The sequence below is a fragment of the Gossypium hirsutum genome, chromosome D13 (genome assembly GCF_007990345.1).
Source record: "Gossypium hirsutum isolate 1008001.06 chromosome D13, Gossypium_hirsutum_v2.1, whole genome shotgun sequence".
Taxonomy (NCBI): domain Eukaryota; kingdom Viridiplantae; phylum Streptophyta; class Magnoliopsida; order Malvales; family Malvaceae; genus Gossypium; species Gossypium hirsutum.
This window is the reverse complement of record NC_053449.1, coordinates 60160482-60174845: the sequence shown is the minus strand read 5'-3', so window position 1 is coordinate 60174845 and position 14364 is coordinate 60160482. Positions and strand designations below refer to the sequence as shown.

At 34.3% G+C, this 14364-nt stretch overlaps 2 protein-coding genes across 2 annotated transcripts; one reads left to right on the top strand and one right to left on the bottom strand.

Annotated features, from left to right (window-relative positions):
- The first annotated feature begins 4383 nt into the window (after positions 1-4383).
- On the top strand, positions 4384-7200 carry LOC107943930 (subtilisin-like protease SBT1.8). The gene is made up of 2 exons (XM_041109379.1): positions 4384-6214; positions 6346-7200. Exons 1-2 carry the CDS (start codon positions 4597-4599, stop codon positions 7008-7010), a joined length of 2283 nt encoding a protein of 760 aa, XP_040965313.1. The 5' UTR covers positions 4384-4596; the 3' UTR covers positions 7011-7200.
- Positions 7201-7839: 639 nt separating this feature from the next.
- Positions 7840-10640, bottom strand: LOC107943931 (guanine nucleotide-binding protein subunit gamma 3). The gene is made up of 5 exons (XM_016877746.2): positions 9627-10640; positions 9107-9159; positions 8980-9024; positions 8851-8895; positions 7840-8692 (listed from the first exon to the last, which is right to left on the bottom strand). The coding sequence occupies exons 1-5, from the start codon at positions 9777-9779 to the stop codon at positions 7864-7866; spliced, it is 1125 nt and encodes a 374-aa protein (XP_016733235.1). The 5' UTR covers positions 9780-10640; the 3' UTR covers positions 7840-7863.
- Positions 10641-14364: the final 3724 nt, after the last annotated feature.

Below are 14364 nucleotides of genomic sequence, written 5' to 3'. Positions count from 1 at the left end.
TTAAGGTTAAGATTTTAGGTTCGAGTCTCACTCCATGTTAACCATGCATTAATTGAATATTATTAATTTAAAAAACTTACATATATTAATTGAAAATTATAACATATGATAACAAAAATAAATAAAATTATACGTAATTAATAAATAGTGAAATTATAAAATGAGGTTAATATCTTGCTTTTTTAATGCTTCGAAAAAATTATTATTTTATATAAAAATTAAAATTTATTTGAAAACATAGTTAATAAAATTATATTTGTTCTTTTTGACATAATTTCCTTAAAATTACTCATAGCCTCCCTCAATCCATAATAGAAGGATAATGCGTTTCAACGCACTCAAACCCACATTCTCCTATATTGATAACAATGTCTATACCAATCAAGTTAAGACTCAACCGGACACTCATACCTATTTTTAAAATTATTTTATCCATTATCTATATATTTTAATAAATTTGTTTTCAAAATAGGATGTGTATATGACCCGTGACTGATCTAATCTTTTTATTTGTCTTATGTTTATGAGGAAAAAGTTAAGATCTTTGACCCTAAAAAGAAAATCCTAAATATCTTCAACAAACTAATATAATAAATATGTAATTTTTAATTTAAATTATAATGTTATATATGAATTTAATATAGTGTAATTATATATATTTTTAATTTTATATACCATTAATGCTGTATACGTAACATTATTTTCTAATTGCTAATTCAATAAAAATAAAAATTAATGTGTGTAATTATACAAAATTAAAAAATTTCTATTATATTATGCATTAAGTTACAATTTATCCCTAAAAAAAATCAAATACAAAATGCATGCATGTACAAATATACAAATAAGGCATAATGATTCTTTTAGCCCTCTAACTTTACAAAAAAAAGTAATTTTAGCCTTCTGTTTAATTTTTCGTCTCTTTTAGTCATTGAACTTGCATTTTTTTTGTCAAATCACCTCAAATTGGATAGAAAAGTTAATGTTTTGCTAATTTTGCTGATGTGGCATATGTTATGGGACTAGAACTTTAGTCTCACAGCTCGTGAAGCCTTAGAAGATTTCTTTGATTCAAATCCGCCTAAGACAACCTAACTCTCGCAAAAGTGAGAATTTTCGCAAAATTTCTCCAAGGCACCGAAAATAAAGCAGAAGCAATTTAAAACGAAAGAGCAACGAAAGAATAGAAAAGTCACAAGAAAGCTAAAACACGCCCAAATGCTTGAGTAAATGCTCTCAATTAGTATTTACTTACTAAATAATGGATTACAATAGATGATTACAAACGAGGGGGAAGACTTCTATTTATAGTTGAGTTACCCCAAAACCAACAGTACAAATTGAGTTACTACGACGGACAAGACCGAAGCCTATTTACAATTAAGAGATTTACATAATCCCCAAATGTTAGACAATCTTGTCATATTATAATCTCCTACAATCTTCTAAAATTATTTTCTATATTTACCAAAGTAACCCTATTTTACCATAAGTACTTCACTGGGCCACTAAAGTTTCAAGTAGATGAGCTTCGTCGCTTGTTCTTCGAATCGGGATAGTTTGAATGAGTCAAATGAGCACCATTAGATTGATCTCCCTGGGACGTTCTTTGTACTTTGGTCACGGACTTTGAACCGCGGTCTGTGATATATACACATGGATTGCCATATAGATGACACATCAGTATTTAATTATTTTTTTTTTAAAATTTAAAAATATATTTTTTTATAGTTTTTAATAATTTTAATATTTAAAAACAAATTTTAAATTTTTAAAAATTTAAACAAATTAACTAGATGTTAATGTGGCATCTACGTGGCAATCCACGAGTATACAACGTCAAAAAAGTTAAATAAAAACTTTAACTTTTCCATTCATTTTGTAACGATTTGACAGAAAACACAAATTTAAAAACTAAAAAAAGGTAAAATTAAGTTGAGGGGTACTACAAGTACAATCCCCACTATCCCAAACTTCTTTTCCAAATAAATTAACTTCATATAAGCTAGTTTTAATGTATACCATTTAATGCAAATCTACTAATTGGGTGGCAATGATCAAATGTTGAATTTCCCGATTTAAAGGTTTAATACATTATACTGGCACCGAGTTTGACATTTTTTTCAACGTGGTATTTGTTTTTTTTTTTGTCTAATATAGTACATATATATTTAGTCAAAGTTACGCATCTTAATTTCAAATGTAATATTATTAAAAACTCGAGTTTCAGGATTAATTAAATTAAAATTAATTATTGCTAATTTGGGTTTGAATGTTCATGATTCCGTTAATTTTGAATTTATTTAATTTTGTATTTAACTTGTGTTAGTTGCAATGAAAGAAAGCAAATTCGAACCTTGAAGATGATTTTGGTGAGAGAGATAACCACTGACCTCGAACATTGATCGTAAAATGGACATAAAAATATATATTATTATTATTATTTAATAATAAAATTTCATTACATTAATCCTAAAATCCGAACTAAACATTAAAAATTTAACACAATTACCTTCAAATACTAAAATGTATAACTTATATCAAATACATAATACTATATTAAACAAAAAAAACCATAAATACGAAATTAAAAAAATATCAAACTCGAAAATCAAATAATAAACCAAACCTAATTTAAAATATTGCAATCTTGATTTCATTTTCAAACTCACCTACTTTCCCGGCTATCCAATCACCCATAATAGCATACCGTTAAAATTTGTATATTCAACCATATCATAATCGAATTTAAATTGTTTTTTTTTTTTGCATTTCATACAATTTCATGTTATTTTATTGATTAAAAATGTACCATTAGTTTATTTACTCTTGGGAAATTTAAAAATTAATTTATATATTTTTTTCTGTAAAAATTTAGTTTTTTTATTTTTCAGATTTCAAAATTCAAGTTTATTTGTTAACATTATTATTTTTCAGTTAAATTCAAGTGAATTTTTTCTTCAAAATTGCACTTGAATTTTGGAATATAAAAAATAAAATGACTAAATCCTTGAAATTAAAAAGTAAATGAAATAACTTCTAAAGTTTCAAAAATACATAAACTTATGACATATTTTAGCATTTTTTTATTTTACTGTGTTCTATTTTTTTGATTTCTCAAGGTATTTACCAGAGCAAGTCCAGTAGCTAATCCTCCGCATTTTGTAGGTACATTAAAGGCTAGATGCTAGCCACGAGTTTTAAAATTGTTTCATACCCAGGGCAAGGGTCGAACCCTCCACCACCGGTTAAGGTAGATTTTTGTTACATTTTTTTTTACAAAACTTCTAGTCTAATATCATTGCTTAAACAAATTTTAAGTAAAAATTTATAATTATATTAATAATTATTACCAAAATTAATCATTATAAGTATCAAACTGAATAATTACCCGATCCAATACGTTTTCGCAAACATAACTCGATCTAATATTTCAAAATAATAGTATTCTTACACTTAATTGTAATACGATACGAATATGGCAGAGAAAAAATAATAAGTACAATACGAAAAAAACACGAATTTAACATGAATATATAAATATATCAAAATTTATAAAAATAAAATATTAACTTATTAGACATAATTTAAATATAAAAAATTAAACATAATTATTACATAAAAAGTATGAATACGGTATAAATATACGAAAAAAATGAAAAAGATACTTAGGTAAAGTTAGGTTGTATTTCGTATCGCGTGTGTACAGCTGTATTTTCCTAGTAGCATTTGCATCTGATAACGACAAATATCTGTCACGCTTAACATTATGGACCGTTATAGAAGGCTAGCCTCTTCAAAATTGTAAATTCTATAATATATTAAACTTTTGGGTAAATTATAAAAATAGTCATTTTTATTTATCTCAGATTATATTTTAGTCACTTATGTTTGAAATGTTACATTTTAGTTACTTACATTATCGTTTTGTTACGAAGTGATTATTATGCCGTTAAGCTCCGTTACCTCCCTAATGGCAATCCTACGTGGCAGCCCAAATGGGTTTTAAATGCTAAATTGGATGTCCAACTGGAACGATAATATTTTTTAATTAATTAAAAATTTTAAATTAATTACACATTAAACTAGAAAAAAGAAAAATCATTCGTCTCTTTTTTTTTAGTTTTTTTTCTATTTTGACTGGAAAAACTATTCTCATCCTAATTGGTAGGATTGTTGTTAGGGAGGTTACAGAGCTTAACGATAGACTGATTATTTCGTAACAGAACGATAATGTAAATGACAAAAATGTAATATTTCAAACATAAGTGACTAAATTACAATACAAGGTAAACATATATTTATATTTGGATTATATTCATGAATACGAAAATATATTAGTAATAAAAAATTAATAAAAATAAAAAGCTATATAATTAGTATAAATCAATACTTCAGATTTACATATCTACGGATGGCATTGAAGTAAATAAAGCAAAAGAACAAGCCCAATTAGAAACATAAGTGCGTTATAAATCCGACATCAGTCTAATGTTTTTACTTCTATCCTTTTCTCAGAGTCTTCTTCTTCCAGTTTTTGTAAGTATACTGAACTAAGTTCATTAATAAGTACTAATAATCCTTACATCTACAGCCATGGCTGCCATGGCATCTTCTACCTTCTTCTTCTTCCTACTTTGTCTCACAGTCACCGCCAAAAAAACCTACATTGTTCACATGAAACATCAAGACAAGCCACTTTCTTTTGAAACCCACAATGATTGGTACAGTTCCAGCTTACAGTCACTCACCGCCACCCCAGCTGAGTCTCTTCTTTATTCATATAATGCTGCATTTAATGGCTTCGCTGCTTCACTTGATCCCGAACAAGCTGAAGCTCTTAGCAAATCAGATTCGGTTCTGGGTGTTTATGAAGATACTGTTTATAATCTTCACACTACTCGTACCCCACAGTTTTTAGGCCTTGATGCTGAGTCTGGCCTATGGGCTGGTCATAATACCCAGCAACTCGAACAAGCTTCTCGGGATGTGATTATTGGGGTGTTAGATACCGGTGTTTGGCCGGAATCTAAGAGTTTTGATGATTCCGGTATGCCGGAGGTTCCTGCTAAGTGGCGTGGTGAGTGTGAATCGGCTCCTGATTTTAATCCCAAGTTTTGCAACAGGAAACTCATTGGAGCTCGAAGCTTTTCGAAAGGTTACCGTATGGCATCAGGCGGTGGTGGGATTTACAAAAAACCGGGAGAGATCCAGTCCCCGCGTGATAAAGATGGTCACGGTACACACACTGCTAGCACCGCCGCCGGATCTCACGTGGCAAACGCTAGTCTCCTCGGATACGCTAGCGGAACGGCTCGTGGGATGGCGACCCACGCCCGCGTCGCCGCCTACAAGGTTTGTTGGGAAACGGGTTGTTTCGGATCCGACATTCTGGCCGGTATGGAACGCGCAATCGAAGACGGCGTGGACGTCCTCTCGTTGTCACTCGGTGGCGGATCGGCGCCGTATTTCCGTGACACCATCGCCATTGGAGCATTCACGGCGATGGAGAAGGGCATTTTCGTCTCTTGTTCAGCAGGTAACAGCGGGCCCACTAAGGCCACTCTTGCCAACGTGGCGCCGTGGATTATGACGGTTGGCGCCGGGACGTTAGATCGAGATTTCCCCGCTTACGCCGTTTTAGGAAATAAAATCCGTTATAACGGCGTCTCGCTTTACAGCGGTCGAGGAATGGGGAAAAATCCGGTTGGTTTGGTTTACAGCAAAGGTAACAGCTCCGGTAGTAATTTATGTTTGACCGGTTCGCTCGATCCGGCTTTGGTACGTGGGAAGGTAGTGCTTTGCGATAGAGGAACAACCGCCCGAGTTGAAAAAGGAGCCGTCGTGCGCGACGCAGGCGGCGTCGGGATGATATTAGCGAACACCGAGGCTAGCGGTGAGGAGCTGGTGGCTGACAGTCACTTGTTACCAGCCGTGGCGGTTGGGAGGAAAGTCGGTGATTTGATCAGAGAATACGCACGGTCTGAACCCAATCCAACAGCCGCGCTTGTCTTCGGTGGTACGGTTTTGGATATCAAACCATCACCGGTTGTTGCAGCGTTTAGTTCCCGGGGACCCAATATGGTGACGCCACAGATCTTGAAACCGGACGTGATTGGACCTGGTGTCAACATATTAGCTGCTTGGTCAGAGGCTATTGGTCCCACTGGTTTGGCCAAGGACTCGAGGAAGACCATGTTCAACATCATGTCAGGTACTTCCATAACGGCTATATTCATTGTTATTTGTGTGACATCACCTCCTTTCACCACGCGCATCATCTGCTTGTCTTTATGTCTAGCAGAGCACATTTCATAACACAACCATTGGTTTAAATATGCGTAGGTACATCAATGTCATGTCCACATATCAGTGGGCTAGCAGCGTTGATCAAGGCTGCTCATCCAGAATGGAGCCCAAGTGCAATCAAATCGGCTCTAATGACCACTGCCTACACCCAAGACAACACCAACTCGACTCTTAGGGATGCGGCGGACGGATCGTTGTCAAACCCATGGGCACATGGGGCTGGCCACGTCGATCCCCAAAAAGCTCTTTCACCAGGCCTAGTATACGACATCTCGACCGAAGAATACATCACATTCTTGTGCTCACTCGGCTACACCGTCGACCATGTCAAGACCATAGTGAAACGCCCCAACATTACATGTTCGACGAAATTCAAGGACCCTGGTGAACTCAATTACCCATCGTTTTCAGTCTTGTTTGGGGGCAAAAGGGTTGTTCGATACACTCGTGAATTAACAAACGTAGGCCCTGCAAGGTCCATATACAAAGTCACAGTAAATGGACCATCGACAGTAGGGATCTCAGTTAGGCCCAAGACACTCATCTTTAGATCCGTGGGTGAAAAGAAGAGATACACAGTCACCTTTGTAGCTAAAAGAGGAACAAGCCCAATGGCTAAACCTGAATTTGGTTCAATAGTATGGGGCAATGCTCAAAACCAAGTTAAAAGCCCAGTTTCCTTCTCATGGTCATTGATGTGAGAGTGTCCCACAGTTTATATATAATTCTGGGTATTCTTTTCCCTCAATGAACCTCACACGGGACAAGAAATCTGGTGCAAAAAGGGACCCTCATCCATGGCGGAAACCTTTTTCATTTTGTGGTTTGTAATATTTATTTACATTTGGATTTAAGTTAATGATGGTATAAAAATGATCACCTTGTTGGCTACACAGATGCCTTTCAAATGGAGCCCCTCCATTGACAAAGTACACTTCAAGGTCTTTTTTATAGGCGGATTCGACAAAATAGCACACAATACAAGGAAAAAAAGAAAAGGGGGGACAGATGGACCCCTAGCAGATCTTTTTCCTCTCTTTTTCTTTTTCAAATAGTTTCAATGTTTTTTTTCTTCAAGCATATGTCACAGTCAAATCTCAGGTATCTTTGAAACTTTGATGATGATCATCATCATAGAAAAATGAATGATAACATGGATCTGTGCATACTGGGGTTCTGGGTTTCTTTTTAAGAACTGATGGAAATGACATCTCAACCGCATCATTTGGTTTGAGATTTTTGAAGAAAAATATGGCAGAATCCTGTAGCAAATTCAATTGTTTTCATCTATTTTCTCCATCCATGATGAATTCATGTCAGTTTGTAGGTCCACTGGTTTGAATTTTGGGACCTGAAAATTAAGGTCCACCTGCTCTTTTCACTGTCAGCTAACATCGTGATCGTAAATGGTAGATTTGGTGCATGTGTTCTTTGATAAAAACAACGCTAACACTCCTGCAATTCTATGCTTAAATCTGGGTTTTTTTTTTTTTTAAAAGTTGAACAAATTGTGGCACTAAAGTTTGTAGATGAATTATAAAATGCAGAAATATATTAGAAAAATAGGCAGCAAGGATTACAACTGGTTTTTGTATAACTGCAGCAACGGGTTACTTTTGGACATGAACATTTCCATTTGCAGCAAAAGCAACCTGTGCACGAGGGGAATTGAAAAATGCAACAGTTCCGGCTACACGAGATCTTTTTGCAGCAACCGGGTTTAGGAAACGAGCAACACCGCCATTTCAGAATTGAGCAGCAGCTTAAACATGGATTGCAGTGACACGGGTTGCATGAGCTGCATTTACATCGCCATTTAGGGATCGTGCAGCAGCTTAAACATGATTTGCAGTCACACAAGCTGCATTTACATGAACTGCAGTCGCATAAACTGCTGCATTTACATGAACTGCAGTTGCATGAGCTGCATTTACAAGAACTGCAGTCGCATAAACTGCTGCATTTACATGAACTGCAGTCACATAAACTGCTGCATTTACATGAACTACAGTCACATGAGCTGCATTTACATGAACTACAGTCACACGAGCTGCATTTACACGGATTGCAGTCGCACGAGCTGCATTTACACGGATTGCAGTCGCACGAGCTGCATTTACACGGATTGCAGTTGCATGAGCTGCATTTACATGAAGTGCAATTGCACGAGCTGCATTTACATGAAGGCAGGTCACACGAGCTGCATTTGCACGAACTGTGTTCCGATGAGCCGCAACTGCAGCACCTGCATTTACATAAGCTGCAAATGCATGAGCTGCAGTTACATAAATCGCAATCACAACACTGCAGGCATTTCAGATGGCAAGAGCATGCCGAATAACAGCAACAACAGATCCACGATAAGTTAAAGCAAGGAATCCCACTGCAAACGAACAGAATCCATGTTACGAAACAGAACAAATAGCAAAACAAAGATCAAAACTCATAAAACCAGTTAGCCCGGAGCCCGCAGTAGCCAACACATATAGAAATGAAACTAGATTTATACATAACAAATACAAAAGCACAAGAAATTGGTACCAAAGCCACTTCCAGAATCGACATGACTTCCGATTCTTCCGGCTTCTGCTTCACGGAACAAAAATATAAATCATAAGGGCTCATATTACATGAAAATCAGTGAAAATTAACGACGTTTTTAGTTCTTACGTAGGTATTAAAGGATCAGAGTTGGCCATCACAAAATCTGTAACCCTGAAAAGAAAAAAAAACACATTTATCTATAAATGAACTATAGCTAGCAAGCTATTCAAGGTAATTGCAAAGCTTAACATACTCTTTGCAGAATCTCGAAGCCGGTTGAAGACCCTCTACCGATTTTAACTCTTCCTGCTCGAAACATGACCGTCAGCAACAGTTTAGAATTCGAACACAAGCCTCGTGTAGTATTGACAAATCCAAGCCGATTTTTCGATCAGATCATCGGTAACGATGTATGTTTAAACCCTTTTCTTTTCAGAACATAAACCTCTAAATTCATAGGTTGATTAATAGAAAATAACATGTTTAGGTGATCCCAAAGATTTACCCCAAATGCATAAATATTGTTAAGTGTTTAATGAGCAAAAACATGTTCTTTTCAATACGGGCATGTTCAAAATTTTTTAAGTTTTTCTCGATCATGCTCACATATCCATATCCGAATATGTGTCTGATTGATGTTTCAATTTACACTAACAAGAACATTTCAAGATGAACTTTTTATCCTAATCCATTAAAGAAAAACGTAACCTTTAAGCAATTTATGCATGAATGGTCTATTAGTAATCAATTTAGAACTAAGATTAAAAACAAACCTCAAGGAAACTAATTTCTCTTTCAAGCATCTGAGTCTTAGCTGCTTCCCTTCGTTTCCCATACAAATCAGGATACTCCGGTGGGGATCTCGGACATGGTGGAGGCAGAGTCGGGACCGACGAAGAAGAAGAACCACCGGACCTGGCAGCCATCAATGTCTCCGGTCACAGCCGGAAAATGAAAAAAAAGGACTTCGTTTTTTTTTTTAACACAAAATCAGCACTTTCCTTCCACAAAAGCAAGAAGCAGTGCAGTAACCAGAAATAGTAAGTAAACAAAGGAAACCCCAAAACAGTCTTTAATAAAGAGACAAAGAAGAAACGGCAAGTAAATGTTAGGTGTGAGAAAGAAAGTGGGTTTTTTTTTTTTTTTGGAGTGTGAACTGTGAATGACAGTGGCAGAGGCAGTAATTAAACGTGTCTGACAAGGATAATTACGACCCAGAGCTTAAACGATTAACCAGAAGCTGAAAAAAGAAAGGGTGGGTTGTACAAGAAAGAAAATGAATGCAAAATTTGCAGCATTGGTAGGTAAGAAGAAGAGATTAAAATGAAAAATGAAAGTAAAAAGGGAAACATTATTATTATTATTAGAAGATGAAGAAAGATTGAGAAACACAGTAACCATAATAATAACCTTTGTGCATGGTAATAATGAGAATAAGAATAATGGTAAAGACGGCTGTGGGAAAGGCTGCAACTTTTTGTACGAACCCATTTTTAAGAGCTTAAAGTTTCAGTATTTTTTTCTTCTATGTAATTCCCAGAGAGAGAGTGTGTGTAAATAATAGTTTTGAAGAGGTAATAAGATTTGTAATTTTTTTTAACAGTGGGTTTTATCGAGAGAGTGGGAAACAGTGGTTCAGATGATAAAATTGGGGAGTTTGGAAGGGTATAAGAGGGGTGTCGTCTCTGTGAATGAGTGAATGGGTGGGTGGGGGAACTGAGGTTGCAGAATTTGCAGAAGGCAGAGAAGCGAAAAGCACGATGTTGTACCTCAGATCGCACGTGACGTCTGCGTAGGAAAGAGAGACACTTACAACCTTATTTTCATTTTTGGTTAAATCTCTAAAATAGTCACTTTTGTTTACCTCAGTTTACATTTTAATCACTTATGTTCGAAATGTTACATTTTAGTCATTCAGCCATTAATATCCGTTAATGTTGTAGTGGTAAGCTGACGTGGCACATTGAATCGTCATTTCAAACAATAATTTTAGGTTAAATTATACAATTGGTTCCCATATTTTTTTCCATTCTCTTATACTTCTCCCTTTATTTTCCTCCATTCTCCATATTTTCTAACGTAATTTTTCTAAATTTTCCATTTATTAAAACTTTTATTTTGAATCGAGTTCATCCTTTTGTAATAATATTCAATCGAGTCCAAGTAGTTTTTGGAGGAATGAATTTCTAGTAATAGCTAGAGTTGAATCTGAGTTTGAATAGAAAAATTTCAACCTAGATAATTTCATGAACGATACACCATGCTCCACTCCTATACATTGGAGGTAAAAAAGCTTGAAAGAAATTCGAGTAATTCATCATCCAAGTCGAATGATAACGAGTTTGATATTTTTTAAATAAAGTATTTGCTTCGGGTTTCGATGTTTAATAATCGGAACTAACGTGACTATTGAAAATCGAAAAAAGAAAAGGTAAAAAAAATAAAAAAATTTGACTGTTCAAACATGAAAGAAACAAAAAAAGTAAGATAGCGATGGATCTAAGGTAAAATTCCAAATATTTAATTTTGGTACAATTATATGTATACGATTCTGAGTTTGAGTTTACTCATTTGGTTCCATAATTAAAAATTGAAGCACTTTCTTTTTCCATTTCCTGATTTATCTAAATTTTCAGTGTACCTCAAAATTTTCTTTTCTTTTTTCCTTTTTGTTTGGATTTTTGCAATGGGATATTTGCTATCAAGTCTACAGGGTCCTGATAAGGGCAAATTATTGGAGAGAACAATTATTATTTCTAAATAAAAATTTATTCATTGTTTGTTTGAAGAAGAAGAAGAAGAATAAAAAAATCTAGTTTTCTTTTCGGATCTATAATCTGTGTGTCCTTTTTTAGTAGTAAATTTCTCAAAATCTTACTGGTTATGTCAAGGATTTCGGTGTACCCTTTTTAAATTAACGGTTATGATTAAAAGGTAGAAATTAGAAGATTGTAGTTATCTGATCAAGTCATGTCAGAAATTAAGAAATTGTGATGGTGACTTAGAGTCTGTTAAATAAATTTCTCTCGTGTTTAAATCAGTTGATTTGATTAAAAGTTAAATTCATGTTTTTCAATGCAAATTCTACGTGACATGATTAATGGTGGATTGAAAATTTCTTTTTCTCCCTTTCCATTTTAACTCAAAAGGGTTCTCACAAAATTTCATTGTAACGAGATCTTCAGATAAATCTCGCACCACTCTTCACGCTTATAATTTGATAATTGTAAAATACAAGAACTCTTGCTTATAGTTTTGAGATATTAGATTTGAACATTAATTTTTTACTTTTAGGAATTTAGTCTCTTTACTATTCGGATTTAAATTGGTGTGACAGACTAAAATAATAATAAATTCACTCTGTAGCTATGTAACAAAAAAAAATTGTAATAGACATGAATTTAACACAAAAATTTTAACAACATTAGTAATCGAATTTGCACTTTTAAACTTGAAAAGTAGTGACACTGAATTCATAAAAAAAAAAGAGATTAACTTTTAAGTACAGAAAGAAGAGCTAGTCACGAGTTTTAAAGCTGTTCCATACTCAGAGAAAAGATCAAACCCTCTATAGGAGAAACATTTGTCATCTCACTTAACTTCCGTGATTTTAATCTTTATAACTCTTAATCTATACATCAAATATTCTTTTAAGGTATTTGTGGATAAAGATTTAGTTTAATGGTAAAATTAAAGTCTATAAACTTTAATATTTTAATTTCGAGCCTTACATTATATAAATATATGGATTTACCATCGGATTGTTTTAAAAGATTGGTGTGAAACCACCACTAAAATTTCAAATGATAGGGGGAAGATGAGAGGCCCCAATACTGATACTACAGGGACTATTAATCAAGTTGATTTTTGCATGTTGCAGTTCAGTACATGATTGAATGAATAATCATCCCCCCTCCCCTCTTTCTTCTTTTCATTTCATTTTCAAACCTACTGCTTTTCACTATTCTTCTCCCTTTCTCAGACTCTGCTACCTGCACTGCTAAAGATCACGTATCCAATCCCCATGCCACCCCCCATTTTCCACCATTTTTGATTCAATGCAAAAGCTTCATCAAAGTCAACTGCAACACTTTGGGTTTTTCAGCAGGGGAGTGCAATGGTTTTTGTAGATTAATATCAATTTAATAAAAAAAAAAACTAAACCATGGTAGAAGTAACACAAACGCCCTTATATTAAGGGTTGGATTGCATTTTAGTCCATTTACTAAAAAAAATGTAAACCGATCCTTTTGTTAAAAATTCCATCCATTTTTATTGTTATCAACTGGTCCCTATATATCAGCATGAGGTACACTGCAAGTCACATTTATTTTCAACAGTAAAAATGAATGAAATTTTTAACACAAATGACCAGTTCATTATTTGATTTAATATAATAAAAAAAATAAAATACAATTTAATTTATAATATAAAAACCTCTATACTCGAAAACATCAAATGCTCTCCCTTAATTTTAGACCTAGCTACCAATCTTTTTCTTTTTTAACTTTGTATAGAAAGTAGAGGTGCTCATGGCCCGAGCCAGGCCGGGTTCGAGCTGGGCCCAGAAAAAAATTTTGGCCCGGGTCCTAGGCCCGGGCCCGGCCCGGCCCGAAATATGGGCCTAGAATTTTGCCCAGGCCTGGCCCGGGAAAAAAATCATAAGCTCGGCTCGGGCCCGGCCCGGCCCGTTTTTTAAATAAATACCAAAAATTTATTTTAAAAATTAAAACAAAAATTAAAAAAAGTATTTTAAAAATATTTTAAAATTTAAAAAAATTAAAAAAAGTATTTTAAAAAAATTAAAATTAAAAAAAAATTAAAAAAAGTATTTTAAAATAAAAAAATAAAAAAAAATTATTATATTCGGGCCGGGCCGGGCCCGGGCCAAAAAAAGTGGTGCCCAAGGCCCGGTCCATTTTTAATTGGGCCTCGTTTTTTTGCTCAAGCCCATATTTCGGGCTTATATTTTTACCCAAATCCTCTCATATTTCGGGTGAGCCGTCAGGCCGGGCCGGGCCGCCCAGCCCATGAGCACCCCTAATACAAAGGTCAATATCAAATGGATTTATTCCTTGAATTTATTTTTTATTTGATAATGTAAAACGAAATGATTACTTTTGTCCCAAAATCAAGGGTTGGTTTTCAATGCTTGAGGGATTTGTGTTGGGAGACAAGCAAAGAGGTGAGGGTGCCAATTTCCCTTTGTCTCCCAGTATTTGTACACCAATTATTACATTTTTCCTTAACCAAAAAAATTGGGTTAATGTTATGATAATCGAATTACATCCATAGCTGTTTACTTTTATTTTTCTTTTTGTCCCACGTTATAGTATTATTACAATATTATATAGGATAAATTTCAAAGTTTTACATAAATTTGTCACACTCAAACTAAAACTCACTAATTAAAATGTTTAAGACATTTAAAGGTAAGGTTCCTTTTGTATTTGTTTCTATAGTGGAAACAATGGTTATAATTTCATGGACTATTTTATTATTATATGGGAT